General features: G+C 33.5%; 1 protein-coding gene across 2 annotated transcripts in view; it reads left to right on the top strand.

Annotated features, from left to right (window-relative positions):
- NCAM2 (neural cell adhesion molecule 2) overlaps positions 1 to 18002 on the top strand; it is a 521094-nt gene extending 503092 nt beyond the window's left edge. For both annotated transcript variants that reach the window (XM_040484139.1, XM_040484138.1), the window contains 3 exons: positions 737 to 941; positions 12426 to 12545; positions 15388 to 18002. In XM_040484139.1, coding sequence (XP_040340073.1) covers positions 737 to 941; positions 12426 to 12545; positions 15388 to 15499 — 437 coding nt within the window. In that variant the 3' untranslated portion in view covers positions 15500 to 18002. The remainder of the gene's footprint in view (positions 1 to 736; positions 942 to 12425; positions 12546 to 15387) is intronic.
- The last annotated feature ends 689 nt before the right edge of the window (positions 18003 to 18691 follow it).

Below are 18691 nucleotides of genomic sequence, written 5' to 3'. Positions count from 1 at the left end.
CACCACCACTGCTCTCCTTGATATTTCTACTCTGTTCATCAGCGTATTTCATCCTAGTCCCCTTCACCTTTTTCATGGACGCTGTCTGTACGACATTCAGGAATTCCTGCAACCACATGCCAAGGAAAAATGACTCCTGTCTTCCCCTACCTTCCCATGTTATATTCCAGAAAGGTCATAAGTACAATAGCTCTGTAAAATGTTGCCTCTAATCTAATATGATTTGTTAAAATATTAACTGAAAAAAATACAAGTAAGCCATTTATTCTAAGATGATGATTTTCAAAGTATTCACAAACAGATATTTTAAAATGCATTATCTGCCAAAACAAAGTGCTTTGAGCACACAGAATTTGCAAGTTTAAGACTTAAAGTTAAAATAATTCCATACGGAACATTTATTTAACCCTCTCTTACAGTTAGGGATGTGATAAAATTCATTATCTTCCTCTGAGGAAATCAAAAAGTACATTGGAAAGAAGAGTTACTTGAGAGGTTTTTTTTTTTTTTTTAACCTGAATAAAGTTTGAAAAAATATTTCAAGTCATTAACATGTCAGTTGCTTAAAATATTGTTTGAACACCGGAGAATGGTTCCCAACAATTATGAAATTGAAACCTGCCAGTGACTATCACTTTTTCCTGTCTCTTTGGTTATGATTAATTTTCAACATAACTGTCTAAACTTTTCTGATTTGGAGCTTTGTAAAAGTTTTGTTTTTGTTTTTGTTTTTAAGATACACTTTTTAATGGTCTTGGGCTTGGAGCAGTCATCGGCCTGGGAGTTGCGGCACTCTTGCTAATCCTGGTGGTAACAGACGTCAGCTGTTTCTTCATCCGACAATGTGGGCTATTGATGTGCATCACGAGGAGAATGTGCGGGAAGAAAAGTGGCTCCAGTGGGAAAAGTAAAGAACTCGAAGAAGGAAAAGCAGCATACCTGTGAGTATCAGACATTTGCACCGAATTCCATTACACAAATGCTACAATCGAGCTTGAATACTTCATTCAGTGACTTTGTTTTCCAAGTGAAGAGCTTGACCATAAGACTGTTGGACACTGTAGTGTCTGCTTTCTGATCTTAAACGGCCTTCAATATGACATGTGATAGAGCCAAATGCTTTTGAAAACAGACTATTAAAAAAAAATTTTTTTAAATGGGGTCCACACAAAAAAATAGATGATTTAAATACAGATAGAAGGGGCGCCTGGGTGGCGCAGTCAGTTAAGCATCCGACTTCAGCCAGGTCACGATCTCGCGCTCCGTGAGTTCGAGCCCCGCGTCGGGCTCTGGGCGGATGGCTCAGAGCCTGGAGCCTGTTTCCGATTCTGTGTCTCCCTCTCTCTGCCCCTCCCCCGTTCATGCTCTGTCTCTCTCTGTCCCCAAAATAAATAAACGTTGAAAAAAAAATTAAAAAAAAAATAAATAAATACAGATAGAAAAAATAAGTAACTATGGATAGAAAGATACATAATGGTACAAATGCATTTGTGATTTCTTCCACCATTTTTCAGTTTATGTTGAATAAAAGAAGGACATCAACAGCAAAAACGTGGTTAAACTGAGTAAAATCATAAATTATGACAATTCCTACAAGTGTATGAAGTGACTCCGTAGAGGTTTCCAGATTGTCTGTATAGAAATATTCTATGTGCCATGCAATACATTATTGCAGATTCTGAATTTACTCTCAAGTTTTGATCAAAAGATGATTATATGTTAGAATTCGGAGCTCTCTGAGGCATCTCAAACAATTAGACAGAATATAAATTCCACGAAAATACACAGAGCTGAATACTGTAGACTCCTTTGAATACGACTGAATACATGACTGTACTCCTGAATATAAGCCTCCTTTGTCATGTAAAAGAGCAACAAAGAGATTTTAATACTTTTGTTTTGTTTTGTTTTGTTTTGTTTTGTGTGTCTTTTGATAGCTTTGTATCTAATTTAAAAAGTACAAAAGGCTCAGTGAAAAAAGACATTGGAGAGGGCCACCTGGATGGCTCAGTTGGTTTAGAACCCAGCTTTCGTCCAGGTCATGACCTCATGGGTTCTTGAGTTCAAATCCCACATTGGGCTCTCTGCTGTCAGCCTGGAGCCCGCTTTAGATCCTCTGTTTCTCTCTCTCTGTCTGGGACCTCCCCGCTCAGGCACTTTCTCTCTCTCTCAAAAATAGATAAAAAGAAAATTAAAAATAAAAAGTTGGAAATAGGCACACTCACATATAAACACACAATGTTTATGTGTAGATATAGGTGTATTTGTATACATATACATATGTGTGTATATTAAACCCAGCAATCAAAAATAAGCATTCTTAAGAATTAACATTTGCTTTACTTTTTAAACTTATAGTTTTTCTGTATATGGTTTTCTAATAATTCATTATGAATATTTTTAAACAGACAAAAGAGGTGAAAGAATTTTATAGCAAACACCCATTTAGCAACCACTTGGGTTCTACAGAAATATTTTATTATATTTCTCTTATTACGTATTTTTCGATCCTTTATCCATTATTTTCTTTTTGCCTTTCAGAATACATCAGTACACTTAGCCCTTACACAATGCAACTTGCCTATCATTGCATACCAATTTTATGTAAAATCTGCATAACACAAAATGCACAAAATGTTCCCTTAATGAATGTTAACAAATGTTTGTATCTGTATAACTCAAGACTTATCAATTTCAGAAACTTAGCATCATCCTCAAAATTTCTGGGACCCCTGGGTGGCTTAGTTGGTTAAGTGTCTGACTCTTGATTTCGGCCCAGGTCATGATCTCTTGTTTGTGAGGTGGAGTTCCATGTGGGGCTCTGCACTGACAGCACAGAACCTGCTTGGGATTCTCTCTCTTTCTCTTTGCCCCTCCCCCACTCACTCACACTTGCTAGCTCACTTCCTGTCTCTCAACATAAATAAACTTAAATTTTTTTTTTTCTCTCATGCTTTTACCCAAACAGCACATACTACCCCACCCCTGCCCAGGCAATTACTATTCTGATGTTTTCACCATAAATAATTTGTAGCTGTTATAGAACTTGATATAAATGGATTCCTGTAATATTTACTCTTATGTGTCTGGCTTCTTTCATTCAGCAGCACATTTTAGGATTCATTCATGGTGTTACGTTTTTCAGTAATTCATTTCTTTCTAAGTTGAGTTATTTCTGGGGTACCTGGGTGGCTTAGTTGGTTAAGTGCCCAACTTCGACTCAGGCCATGATCTCACAGTTTGTGAGTTCAAGCCCCCCACCAGGCTCTGTGCTGACAGCTTGGAGCATGGAGCCTGCTTCTGATTCGGTGTCTCTCTCTGTCTTTGCCCTTACCCTGCTTGCGCTCTATCTCTCTCTTTCTCTCAAAAATAAATAAGCATTAAAAAAATTAAAGTTGAATTATTTCTATTTGTTTTTCTATGCATACATTTAGGCAAGTATGATCATGCATTAATTTCTAGGCTTAGCAATATAGGAGAATCCACTCTGCATGGCCGCATTGTTTTTGTTTTTTATCTCCGCACCTATTTCAATCCTACTAAACAATTTGTCTATGACCATTTGTTATGGATACCCTTTAAAGGATATTTTCACTTCATGGGATGCTAAGTTAGATAGCCTACATTTTCATTTCAAAAACATTAGATTCATTCACAATCAAAATGCCACCTGCTTACTTGTTGGAAACAGAACACAACAAAGAACAGACAGAAATCAGGCTCTACTTCAGACTTGAATGGGATATTAATGTATGTCAGAGTAAACATAGTGGGATCTATTCACTATCCAGTATCTCTCGCTTTCCTTATTAGAACATATTCTACTTTTTCATACCTTGCTGTACTTCTACATTGTACATTGTCTTATTAACTAAATAAGTATATACCAAACTTCAGTTTATTTTTCACATATTGAGAAAACAATGTACTATATAACATAATTATACATATATACATATCACACATGTATACACACACACATAAGTCAAAGCTGAATTTTATACATCTTCGTTCTTGGTGACCCATTGAGCAAATATGTACTGGATAAATACAAGGTAACAGGCACTTCTGTACAACCTAGCAATAAAATGGTGACCAAAGCAAATACGATTTTTAATCACATGAAACTCTCGTTTTGATTTACCAAGGCAGATAATAAGTACTAACTAAAAAAGAAAGTGTCTAGTAATAATAAGCACTAAAAATAAACACCAAGCACTAAAAAAAAACAAGAAAGAAAAAAGGAGTGACTACAGAGAGGGTCATGAAAGGTCTTGCAGGGGAAGGGAACATTCTAGAAGGTGGAACCATTAATACAAAAGTCGTTGAAACAGGAATAATCTTACAATGTTAAAGGCCAAATGAACATGAGTGGTGTGAGGCCAAGAGGGTCTGGTGCAAATGTCAGGCTGGAGAATTATCTAGGTACCAAAATATTAAATCTTCAGTCAAAGTAAGGAACATTGTTATTTCTTTTAATAGAAAGCCCCTGAAAGTTTTTAAAGATTACTTTACTTGTGAAGAATGAATTACTCAAAGGTTGGTGGTGCAGAGGAAATATTTAGAACCAGAAAGACTGAGTGGGAGGGTCTTGGAATACTACACATACAAAATTATAGTCTTTTGGACCAAGGTCGTAGTACTACAGGCATATTAAAATGTACAGAATTTAGATGTAGCTGAGGTAGAGTAAACTACTATTGACTAATTTGGCTTTAGAGTGAAAGAAAGAGAGAAATCATGTTTTTATCTTAATTAACTGGAGAAATATTGGTGACCATGTGCAAAACAATGAGGTACATTCAAATTCTGGTATTTATTTTTATTTCACTCCATTAATTGATATTTTTTCCATCAACACTTCTGTTTGTAAATCCTGCTGAGTTTAATTAACCTTAAAGATTTGGGAAGACGAAAACACAGGGTTCATTCCATCCTTGTTATCCATCATAACTTTTAATATTACCATTTCCTCTGCCTTGGGAAAAGAGTTTTCAATGCCTATTCAAAAATTCACTGTACAAATCTGTCAATACTTTATTAAATATTATAAATATTATACAAAATCATGATGACAAATAGAATATAACTGATTGGATGGATTGGCTCCCTACTGACCCCTAAACATTATCCAAAGCATTCTTAGACTAACACTTTTATGTTATCACAATTATAAGACTGTGCAGATGTATTACAAAATATGTTAGTTACACAAGGTGTTCTTTTTTAAAGATTATCAAGTTGCAGAAAAGAAAAATTAAAGTCAATGTCATACAGAATGACATTCATGTAAAGTTCTAGAATATTCCTTTGTTCGCCTCTTATACATTTAAATTAAACTTACATTATCTTTCATTCTCATTATTTATCTAGTAAAATGGTGAATGATTTTTATTTTATCAAACAGTACTTCTACTCTTGTTTACCCAAGCATTAATTTATACTAATAAATATTTATTCAATACCTACATAATCAGGCACTATTCAAAGGCCCAGAGATGCAACTGTGAGGAAAAGCAAACTAGTCCCTCCATCATCTAGCTTTTAACTCTGCTGGGAAACACATTTCAATGAAGAAACAATCAAATAAATGAGAAAATAATTTCTGTTATATATGCTATGTAAGAAAAAAAAACAGGGGCGCCTGGGTGGCGCAGTCGGTTAAGCGTCCGACTTCAGCCAGGTCACGATCTCGCGGTCCGTGAGTTCGAGCCCCGCATTGGGCTCTGGGCTGATGGCTCAGAGCCTGGAGCCTGTTTCCAATTCTGTGTCTCCCTCTCTCTCTCTGCCCCTCCCCCGTTCATGCTCTGTCTCTCTCTGTCCCAAAAATAAATAAATGTTGAAAAAAAAAATTAAAAAAAAAAAAAAAGAAAAAAAAAACAGAAAGAATATTCCTGGTCAGAAATACCTGAACAGGTTGTAAAAGAACTAGCCAAAGTGTGTGTGTGTGTGTGTGTGTGTGTGTGTGAGAGAGAGAGAGAGAGAGACAGACAGACAGACAGAGACAGAGAGAGACTGTGTATGTGGAAATGGCTTCTCAATGGGCAGAAAAAGAAATACCCAAATCCATCTCCTTTATTTCCACATGAGAAAAGAGAAATACCTAACTCAGTTCACTTCTACCATCCTGACCCTCTTAATGGGGGGGGGGGGGGGAAATCCAAGAAGTCATTGTGAAGGTCAGCCCAGGGGTACAGACTTACTAAATGACCGAGACATAAAGACAGGATGATTGAATGCCCCCTCTCCACATCCCACTTTACCATCACATTAGTGGAGACCTGTGTTTAGCAGTTTCTTCTGAGTAGTACATCATGTCCCAGTATCAAGAAAAAAATCGAGGCAAAAATCATTTTTGAAGAGGCGAGCTCGCATCAGGCCAGATTCAGAGAAAGCAGGGATGTTGGAATTATCAGACCAACACTTGTTTTGAAATATATGATTAATATGGTGAGAGCACTATAGGACAGCATGAAAGAAGAGATGGGCCATGCAAGTAGAAAGATGGAATTTCTAAAAAACAATCCAAAAAAATATGCCAGAGATCAAAAACATCCTAATAGAAATGAGGAATAGATTAGTAGACTAGACATGGCTGAAAAAAGAATCTCTGAGCTTTGAGAAGATCTTAATAGAAAATACCAAAAACAAAACAAAACAAAACAAAACAAAAAACTTTAAATAAATAATAAATTAAAAAAAAAACAGAACAGAAGAAAGACTGAAAAAAAAATCTAAGAACTATGGGACAACTACAAAAGGTGAAATATATGTATAGTAGGAATACCAGAAGAGGAAGGAACAGAAATATCTGAAACATTAATGACTGAGAACTTCTCCAAATTAATACATGGCATGAAACCGCAGGTGCAGGAAGCTCAGAGAACATCAAGGAGGGCAAATACCCCAAACAAAACAAAACAAAACAAAAACTGTACCTAGTCATATAATTTTCAAACTACAGAAATAGAAAGATAAAGAAAAAATCCTCAAAGAAGCTGGAGGAAATAAATACTGTATCTATAGGAAGTAAAGGTAAAAATTACATCTGACTTGTATACACACACTGATATGTACACATTCATATGTTTATGTGTATATCTATTATTGCAGTGTTTCCTCACATAGCAATGCAGTTTCAATAATATACCTTTTTCAGCATGTAAATTTCCTGACTCATTCTTTTTATTTATAGGTAATATTCCATAGTATCAGATACCATAATGCATTTATCCACTTTTCTTTTGCAGCAATTTACATGAAACTTTCAATATTTTATCATATTGAAGTATAATATACTGTTTTGAAGTTAACTTTCACATAAATCTTGTAAATGTACACTAACTCCTAGATATGGGATGTAGATCAAAACTGAAAAATATTGGCAAACTACCCACAAAATCTATACCAATTCATAGTCTTGATTTTTATTGAGATAAATAATATATATTTTGAGATATATAATCTATATATAAATAATATATATTTTATAAATATATATTCAATAATATATATTGAATATATATTGAAATAATATATATTTCTCTACAGCTTCTCAAATATTAAATATTATCAATTTTTTATTTTTGTCAATATAATGTGAAAAATATCATTTAAAATATGCATTTTTTTTTTCTGATCCAAGTTAAGCTGAGCTTACTTAATTTTGCTTTGGTCAACTTATTTCTTATGGGAATTTGTTATTCATGTTCTTTACACATTTTCATGGAGTCGTTTATTTTTTCACGGAGTGATTTAACTTTTATGTAAAAAAAATTTTTTAAGTGTATTTATTTATTTTAAGAGAGAGAGAGGAGGAGGGAGGGGTAGACAGAGAGGGGGAGAGCTGGAATCCCAAACAGGCTCCACATTCTCAATGCAGAGCCCAACGCTGGGCCTGAACCCTCGAACAAGGACATCACAACCTCAGCCAAAATCAAGAGAGGGTGCTTAATTGACTGAGCCACCCAGGCACCTCTCAATTATTTTGTAATTATATAATTTTTTGATTTGTATTTGATGTTGTATTTGTTGCAAGTATTTTTCCCAGTGTATACCAAAATTTGGGTTTTGCTTATGATTCCATTAGTTATATGAATCTTTCCATTTTTATTCAAGAATTGATGAATTTTTATAAAATATTTCTTTCTTGATGTGCTTGGAGATATTTTCATTTTGTTTTCCTTTAATCTGTTGGAGTTACAAGTGTTAGTAATGTATTCCCAACATAAATCCTACTTGCTCTCCCAGGATAATGAAGACGGTTACTAATTAAGTGCTGCATATAGGCCCTATTTTAAACACTCCAAAGAAATTAGTTTGCTGTCTCCGTTTTACTGTACAAACAACAGGACACGGAAAAGCTTGTGCAGTGAGTTAGAGCTATCAGTTTGGCTCCAGGGAACATGTCTTAACTACTCTGCTGTACCTGTCATTTTCTGTTTAATAATCAGTTCTAGACACATGGCTGGAGTGTATTCATTTTTTATCAGTCTATACATTGTGAAATTGTCTATAAATTGTGGCATACATTTTTATGCCAATTCAAACAAAATATTGCCTTGCCACTTTTTATAATTCTACGGTAAATATAAGTCATAATTCTGGCATTACTTCAAGTCAAATTAAAAATAATTTATATACGATAGGAATTAGACTCATGTAAGTTATGTGTGCTTCAGATATTTTCACCTAAGGGTAAGTAAAAGATGCACTTTATACTCCTTACAGTATTTATTGCAATAGAAAATATTGGAAATAACCTAAATGTCAGTCAGTTGGACACTTACCAAATATATGGTGGTGCATATATACATTGGCATAATATGCACCATGAAAAAGAAAGAGGCAACTCTAACTGTTCTTTTATAAGCTCACACTAATGTCTAGTGTCACACTAATCAAAAAGGCAAAATTAGGGGCGCGTAGGTGGCTCAGTCGGTTGAGCGTCCAACTCTTGATTTTGGCTCAGATCATGACCCCAGGGTCATAGGATCAAGCCCCACATTGGACTCTGCACTCAGTGTGGAGCCTGCTTAAGATTCTCTCTCACTCCGCCCCTCTCCACCACTTGCTCTTTCTCTCTAAAAAGAAAAAAAAAAAAAGAAAAGGCAAATTGTATTCAATTCTTATGTACCATTTGTGTGAAAATAACTACCTGCTTTTTTACTCATATATGCTAATATATGTATAGAAGGGATGTCTCTGGAAAGCAATATTTAAAAACGTAACAGTGATTGTCTCTTTGATAGGGAACTAAATATCCGGCAAACAAGGAATGGTGGGGAGGTGTACTTTTTTCTTTATATCCTTTTGTAGAATTCTATGTTATATGAATAGGCTAGCTAGTTAAAAATTTTAAAGATCATTAAAATAAAAATAAGGGGGCACCTGGGTGGCTCAGTCAGTTGAGTGTCTGACTTCACTCAGGTTATGATCTTGCAACTTGTGGGTTTGAGCCCCTCATTGGTCTCTTTGCTGACAGCTCAGATCCTGGAGCCTGCTTCAGAGCCTCTGTCTCCCTCTCTCTCTCTGTCCCTCCCCCACTGGTGCTTTCTGTCTCTCTCTCTCTCTCTCTCCCTCTCTCTTTCTCTCTTTCTCTCTCTCTCTCAAGAAAAGAATATATATATAAAAAACAAAAATAAGGATTTTTAAGACAACTCACCATTTCTCATTGCTATTTAATTTCCTTTTAGTAGTGTTTATTTTATCATTTCTAGTTTGAAGTTGTTTGTTTACATAGTATTTTCAATAGGGAAGATATAATTAGTGTCAAATTCACTCTTTTCTATTTCATCGAAACCCATATATCTTCACCTATTGTTAATATAATTAAAAATAAAAGCCAGCCTTTCGAATCACTTTTTTGCTCAGAATCATCAATGACCACATTTTTTCAGAGTATCATCCTCTGTGTCATCAAAAGCATTGGTACCATGAAGAATTTTTTTATTTTTTAATTTTTGGTAAAGTTTAATTAATATTTTGAGAGAAGGAGAGAGAGCATGCTCCAGTGGTGGAGGGTAGAGAGAGAGGGTGAGAGCGAGAATCCTGAGCAGGCTCCAGGTGTCAGTACAGAGCCTGATGCGGGCCTCAAACCCAAGAAATGTGGGATCATGACTTGAGCTGAAACCAAGAGTTGGATGATTAACGGACCAAGCCATCCAGGCACCACTCATGAAGAATTTTTTAAAAGGATCAATCGAAGAATAACAACAACAGCAAACAGAACAACATAAGACTAAAATTTAATGGTGGTGGACACTTTAATCATCTTTACTATTATGTAGGTCTTGTTTACGTCGAGCCCCTATTCGGAAAATGTTGCTGAACGTGTCTGAATCACCAGTTCTCCCAGGCATTTGTATTTTAGACTTATAAAGAATTCCTCACTATTAACACTAGCCGATAGAGTTCTAGATCTTCTTCAATTTTTACTGACATCCCATCTTCAGATTTTGATGTGTATGTATGTGAGACACCTACATACTGAGAGAGGAGTGATATCAAATGTGCCATGTGATCAAAAGTGTTTTATCATTCTTAATACTTCCTGTTCAAGTGTCAGCACGTGCGAGGTCTGTTAAATATTTGTGCCATTGTTGGGGTTTTGTTGTTTGCTTTGTTTTGTGTGTACTCCTAGTTTACTTGATTCTTAACCAATTGTAACGTCATATATCTGCCATTACAGTATTAAATAGATTTAATGTATCCAGAGTTCCACATTATATCCCTCCCTCACCTTGAACCCCTGACAACCATTGATCTTTTTGTTTTCTCTGTAACTGCTTTTTTTCCCAAATATTATGTAATTGGGGTTACACAATAGATAGCCTGTTTCAGAGTGGTATATTTTTCTTAGTAATATGTATTTAAACTTCCTCCATGTCTTTGGGGCTTAATATTTCATTTCTCTTTATTGCTTAATAATATCTAAATGTACAGATATACCACCGTTTGTTTATCCATTCACTCTTGAGAGACATCTTCATTGGTTCCCATTTATAAAAGTTCTATAAACATTTATGTGCAGATTTCTTGTGGGCCTAGATTTTCAATTCATTTGGGTAAAGATGTTAGAGTACAGTTGCAGGATTGTGTGGTGAGACCATGTCCCTGGGTAGAAGACCGCTATCTCTTTCCTGACGTTTTGTTTTGGTTTTTTTCTGTTTTTATTTTTGCTTTTGGATGTGCTCCATCATGATAATCTGTATTATGAACACATCATTTCTAATCTTTACATCTCATTTTACTCTTTGTCATCACTGAATGCCTTCCTTATTTTTTTGTTCATATTTTGAGGTATGAGACTTTGCAACAAACGTTCTACTTTTCACAATTATGAACAATTACACTTACTCTCTCATACTAAAAATCCAATAAAGATGGCACGGATTTGAAATTACAAATGAAAACATCATGCATACATGTTATAATATTATTATTATTTAAACTATTTTATTGAAAACATAATATGTTAAGTCAATATATATTATAGTTAAAATCATTCCTATAAATTCATAGAGGCATTTAAAACAACAAAATATATAAATTTTACCTTCCAAATGTTAATATAAAAGCAATATTGCTGATGCTATATTTCAAATAAAAAATTAAAACATATAGCTAGTTAGGGGAAAAGGCTACTTCATGTCATAATTTTATTTAACAAAATATTTTTAATTTATTTCCCGAAATAAACTGCACAATCACATTCAAAATTTGGACTTTTCTATAACAGTTTTGATGAGAAAAAGCATCTAGACAAAATGGAATTTCTTCTTTCTACTTTTTTCTGAGTGAAAATTACATGATGAATTTAAATGAAAAAATTCTTAGGGATATTCTTTTATTTTTAATATTTATTATTGAGAGAGAGAGTGAGAAAGCACAAGTGAGGGAAGGCAGAGAGATAGAGAGAGACACACAAAATCTGAAGCAGGCTCCAGACTCTGAACTGTCAGCACAAAGCCTGTCACAGGACTTGAACCCATGAACCATGAGATCATGACCTGAGCCAAAGTCGGAGGCCCAATCCACTAAACCACCCAGGTGCTCCTTTTTCTTTTTTTTTTTTTTTAATTTGTTTAATGTTTATTTTTTAGAGAGAGGGCACATGTGGGAGGGAGGGAGAGAGAGAGAGTGCGTAGGGGAGGAGCAAAGAGAGACAGAGAGACAGAATCCCAAGCAGGCTCCACACTGTCAGGACAAAGCCCCAAGTGGGGCTCGATCCCATGAACTATGAGATCATGACATGAGCCAAAGTCCTATTCTCAACCAAATGAACCACCCAAGGACCCCATAGTATTCTTAATATGAGCATGCTGGATTTGAGGAAGGGATTAGTGGAGATTCTAAACTATGTTTCATAATGCATCAATTTTTTCATTATTTGGGTAAGGTTTTTTGTTTGGTTATTTTTCTAGGAAAGATGGATCAAAAGAACCAATAGTGGAGATGAGAACAGAGGATGAAAGAATTACTAACCATGAGGATGGGAGCCCAGTAAATGAGCCAAATGAAACCACACCATTAACAGAACCTGAGTATGTAGCTTCAAATGCTTAATTATTTTTCGATAAATATTTGTAAAACGGTAGCATATATTTACAATAATATCATTTGTGGAAAAGTATTTCTCTTTCAAAGAAATACATGTGAGTATTGAAAATCCATTTTCTACTGAGACATTCCACATGAAAATTTTGTATGGATGCCAGAGAAAATCTGTTCAAACATACAGTTATAATTTGATGTAAAAATGTCAAAAAGCTAGAAGGTTTTAGAGATGGATTTTCTTACACTTATGTTACTCTTTAAGAAAGTAATACTTTCAAATGTGTTTTTAATTTAAAATAAAAATTAATAGTGTGAAATATACAAAAGTCTACTTTATAAAGAAAGATTATTGGTTAGGAAGAGGACTAAATAGTGTTAAATTGTCTATAATTTTAATGTCTATATAGGAAATGGTGCTTGCTCTCCATTCAAGATTGTATTATTTACTTCTTTCTACACCTATTAGAGCTCCGTTACAGCCATAGCAGCTATTTCAATTCAAAGATGATGAACATGTGCAAAGATGATGTTCAGGCACATGAAAGTTAAAATGATTAAAGCCAAAGGCATTATTAAGGAGTGATAATAGTATTCTATGGAATCTATTGGATACTAACAAAAGCAGGGCTATCACATTATTCTTTAAATTCTGCTCACTAAAATGACTTTTAAGTTTTATTTTTATTTTTTTATTTTTTATTTTTGTTTTTTTAAGGATCCTTTTTTCTTTAGCAGCAAACATTCCCTTGCAGAGAAATTTGATTTAGGCTTCTCATCCTAAATCTGAAGATGAGTGTTGTCACAGGTGAAGAAAATAACTTGTTTCAGAAATCCCTCCTACCTACTCTCAAGGGGCTGAAATAATTACAACTTAGAGAAGTACAAAGCACTACTCTGCTGCTAAAATTTCAGTATAAATCCTCAGGTCATGTCAGTGACTGCATTTAGAGATTATTACCTTCTATATTGAAGTTTACTCTTATAGAGGCAGCTTTTATGTGGTGGGTACTATATGCTTCCCCATCAGAAATCAGATGTATTTCAAATGAAGCAAAATACTACACAACAAAACAAATTTCTATCTATTAATGAACACATTCAATGAGAGATTGGTGTGTGTGGAAATTAGCCAAGAAATGTTAAGGACTTACAGTGTTATAAAACACTGTAAGCGATAAATCACTATATTCTTCTCCTGAAACCAAGACTACACTATACATTAACTAACTTGAATTTAAATAAAATCTTGGAAAGAAGAAAGAAAGAAAGAAAGAAAGAAAGAAAGAAAGAAAGAAAGAAGAAAGAAAGAAAGAAAATCTTTAAACTTAAAAAAAAAAATTCCAGCTAAGAATTATCTTACACGTGACAGGGCTATGTTTTGCAAAAATAAAACAAAAACAAAAGAAAAAAAGATGTTTTAAGAACTACTCCAGTCCTCAATTATTGAAAAGAAATACTCAATATAAAAATAATAGAATTAACTATAATCTAAAAAAAACAATTTAACAGAAACGTAAGTAGTGAAAAATTAGATACACAGTTATTCATTGTCCAAGAATTAGTTGAAAACACTGGTGAATTTCAAACTTCATACGTAGTTCTTTAAGTAAGAGATATGTTAAGCATTATGCTAACCATCCACGCTCTAAATTTCTCTGTTTTGCTGCTAGAAGTGACCCATTGTTTTTATCTTCTGTTGTCAATGTGTGCAGTACTTGGGAATGGGAGAAGGTAAGAAAGGTAATAGCACTATTTATAATACACATAGAAGAGCCTGCCCTCGTGGGTACAAAGTAGAAGCTATTTCATTCTCAGCAGTGAGCCGTAGTAGTTTTTACCTGTGACTTACTTTTGATTGGTTAGTTTTCACATAATAGCTTTGATCTTCAGAATACAATGGCTTGCTCTTCTCCTTCAAAAATAGAAAAGAAATTATAAGTAAATCCCAGAGAAACTAGTATAGTAACATTCACTACCCCACAAAACGGTGAGGTTAAGTATAGAACCAAATTTGAATTTTTGTTGTTGTTGTAGAAAAAATATTTTGTCAAGGGAGGGAATTTGACCCCCAAGGTTATATACACAAGGCATAATAGTAAACCAGCTCAAGACTGGTAGAAAAAAACTGTAAATCTTACATAATTGTCATCACAGTAAGATTTGTGAAGCTGTCTTAATATTAAGAAATAAAGGTTGTTTTGCTTCATAGGTTATAATTGAAAACAACTCTCAAAAATATGCTCATAGATGATACAGAAATAACACAAAAATAATAGTGGAAAGAGACCAATTAAGGAAAACATATGCAGTAACTGTAGAAAAGTGAGAAAATGCTGAAATATATTTACTTTCATAAGTTCCAAAGAATAGAGCTTATTCACCTAGCTTTTGAAGTTTAGATGTAACAATATGGCAGCGACTATTCATTGCTTTTATCTACAAAAAACAAAAACAAAAAAACCTGATTTAGGTACTAGTAATTCATCTAGTTGACATATAAGATTACTGGCTTTTTGAGATTGCAAACAATTATATTTTTCATATCAATAAGTGATTATCAAATCTAAGCCACCCTATGGTGAAAGTTTTGGTACATCTAAATCCACAAGTTTCATTCATCACTCTGCAGTATGTCAGATCTTTAAAGTAGACAACATTGTCTAATTATTTACTTATTTTTCTATCAATTTGCTATTACTAGAACAAATCTTTTTTTTTATTCTAATAATTGTCGATATTTCCTTCTGTAAAACAGTAACTTAAATATTAAGAAATACCACTTAAATTGCCTTAGAAAATGAAATTTATTATTTTTCTATTTTCTTCCAGAAAATTGCCTTTGAAAGAAGAAAATGGAAAAGAAGTCTTAAATCCAGAAACTATAGAAATTAAGGTTTCTAACGACATCATCCAATCAAAAGAAGATGACAGTAAAGCATAACACCGAGATTACAGAGGTTTAAACAACACTACAAAGAGCATTTGGATTGCAGTGACCCTATGACCAAAACTATTCCATTGACCTTAATTTCTTGGGAAACGTCTAGCTTGGAATAGCTTGTACACATATACATATGATGAAATATTCCTGCCCATGGTCCATTATCTTTTGTTGTTGTCGTTGTTATTGTTGTTGTTTATTTTTTTATGAATTTCAATATAGAGACCTGACTGGCACCACCTCCTGGGTATCAATTTAATTCTGTGATTCAAGTACTGCAATTTGTTATACAGCTGAAGTGCTCTGTTTCTTAAGAACTATATATTTCATCCAACAACCTCTCCAACACACAGGGGTTTAAGAAAAAAAAAAAAAAACACGAAAGAAAAAATCTTTGTGAGCTAAATGTGTAAGAAAGCCCTGCATGTTTTTAATCTTATCTTGGGCAAATAGATTATTAAAGTGGATTTCAGTTTAAGATGAAAGCAGTTAATAAAGGTTACACTTTTTATCAGGAGAATTTCAGGGAACTTGGGCTTGAAGGAGCCAGTTATCTTTAGCAGATATTAAAAATTGAGAGAAACTTTGGAAATTTCTTTTTAAGTTATAATTACAGTGCTATTTCAATGTTCATTTTTGATAGACTAAAGTGCCAGATTAAAATTGTTACCCATCTGAAAGAATATTTGTGTGTATAATTAGATTAGAAGGATTCCGTAAATCTCTCTCTCTTTATATATGCCATAATCACTCACTATGGATTACACAAAACAATAAATGTATTGCAAGTGAAAATAATATTGATTTCTGCCCTCAGCTTCAAATAAAGTAAATTCAAATGGTAACAATATCAATGTTGTCTTGATATATTTATAAATCTGATTATCTTTTGCTTTTTAAAAAATTTTATCAAAAAAATTAGTCATTAGTGTTCAAATCCTTTAAACTCAGATACATTTTTTTGACCATGATTTTAAATAATCTTTGTTTAAAACTTTATTTTGCGAATGTTATAGGTCAGTTATTAAATGTAATTGGCAAATAGAAATTAAAATCCTTAGTGGTTAAATTAAGAAGAAATTAACATTTAAACATTCTACAAAAGTGTCAGTGATAACCGACTGAATTGTCACTGTTTTTCTTTCGGATGTTGTAGCTAGAAGCCATTTTAAGGTTTTGATGAGCAACTTTGGTTGGAGAAATTCCTTGGCTATTCAACACAGTGTTTCTAACATGACTTGTTCAGGCCTATACCAGAATAAATACTTATTAACTTCCAAGCTATGCAAACTCCCAGAGGTAAAAGCCTGAAACATGATTTTCACTTATATGGGAGGTAAAATAAATGTATTTATGGTTATAAATATACATACCAGTTGGGAGCAGGTTTTAAATTATTTCTTACCCTAGAGAGCAAAAGGTTTCTTTGGGCCCCGTTACATTCTTAATCTTTAGTATTTCAGGTGGTATTATGGCTCAGATCCTGGCTGGTTGGGGAATGCGTACCAATAGAACATTGGAGGAAAGTTTTCACAGTGAGGAGCAACTTGCTTAGCATGTCTCTCTATAAAGATAATTTGATGAATATTAGATGTAATATTAATGCTACCCATGGACACTTCTATTTACAAAGTGTTTGAAACTGTCAGGCAAGGAAAGACAACTAATTTTACAAAACTTTAGTTATCAGCAGGGCAGATCCTGCCCATCTGCATGTTCGTGCACTAAATCTCCCGTTTCCTTAGCATAATTCACAGGATTATAGTGCAGGAAACTCTCCTAGCTATTTTTTTTCCTGGCATATTTTCAAGAAAAGGAATTTCTGGGCCTACCTAGGAATTTGAGTAGAAATTATCCAACTGGTTTTTGATGGATTTGACTGTTGTTATTTAAGTTATGTTTGTCTGATCACCTATTTGCTTTATTTGACGGTTTTCCCCCCTTTGTACCAATGTGCTATAACTAGTCAAAATACTTGAATTTGTTTGTGCAAAGTAAAGGGGCTTAGTAAAGTGTCCATGAAGCAATAGCCATGAACGCTAATTTTTCCTGGGTAGGGCTACATGGTTTTAAACTAATAATGGTGAAAGAATTAGAAAACCTGGGAAACCAGTTTAGCATGTTTACTATTATTATATTTGTGCTACTTCAAGAGCAGAGAAATCATAATAAAGAACAAATATTTTTGTGTTTCCTCAATCTGAAAGTTCTGTTTCTCTCATTTCTATGGACTTTCCACGTAAAGCCGTTTACTTAAATATTTCTTTTATATAAATATATATATACATATACATATATATGCTGTTAAATTTCTTGCCACAAATGTGGAATAATGATCTGAAGTTAGCAGATAATTTGAAACTAATTGTAGACAGATTGTTTCAAGTGCACTGTTTCAATTGTCTGAGTGGTCCTTATCTCTTGTCCTTGAAATCTATGCCATGCAGGAGCAAGGCAATACTGTGATTTAAAAAAAAAAAAAAAAAAAATTAACATTTCAATGGAATGCTCCAACTTACTCTATTTGTAAAAGTCTCCAAATAAGCGATGCTTGTAGTAAATTGTAAAATATGAGTAGAACTGAAATAATCTGTTCTTATTTTTCATTCTTATTCTAGATTAAACATACCATATAACTGTATAAATGTTATTTTTACTGTCTGAGAGTACTCTTAAACGTATAAAATGTCAAAGGAGTTGACTGAATAAAAGTAGGGTTAAATATTCAGAACCCTATTCTACTTTAAACAAAGAAGAAAAACATCACTGAAAATATTGGTATTTCTTGATAGGTTGCTTAGGTGCAATTAGGCAATGACAATCTATATTCAGCAACATGTAAGAAGGAACAGTAATATCATTTTTGACGCATTTTGTCTTTTAACTGGCACAAACTGATGTGTCGACACATTTTACAATGATCTGCAAAAGAATTTAAGCATTGTGATTTCTAAAGATTTATTTATTATTTTTGTGGGTTGACTTATTGCCATTTTATTGATGCTAATGTCTGACATTAATGTAATGTTTCTCAAAATTTCCCTTAATATTTAATATTAATACCTATAAAAGCATTTTTCAAAGGTTATTTGATCCAGCAAAGTTTACATGAATCTTAGTCTTTGATTTAAACATTTATATAAATAGGATTTTATTGATCAAATTATTTATTTGAGTGCCAACAATTAATTG

Source organism: Herpailurus yagouaroundi, unplaced genomic scaffold (assembly GCF_014898765.1).
Source record: "Herpailurus yagouaroundi ecotype Mexico unplaced genomic scaffold, PumYag 162, whole genome shotgun sequence".
NCBI lineage: Eukaryota > Metazoa > Chordata > Mammalia > Carnivora > Felidae > Herpailurus > Herpailurus yagouaroundi.
Note: the sequence above shows the minus strand (reverse complement) of the source record. Positions and strands in the feature narration are given on the sequence as shown.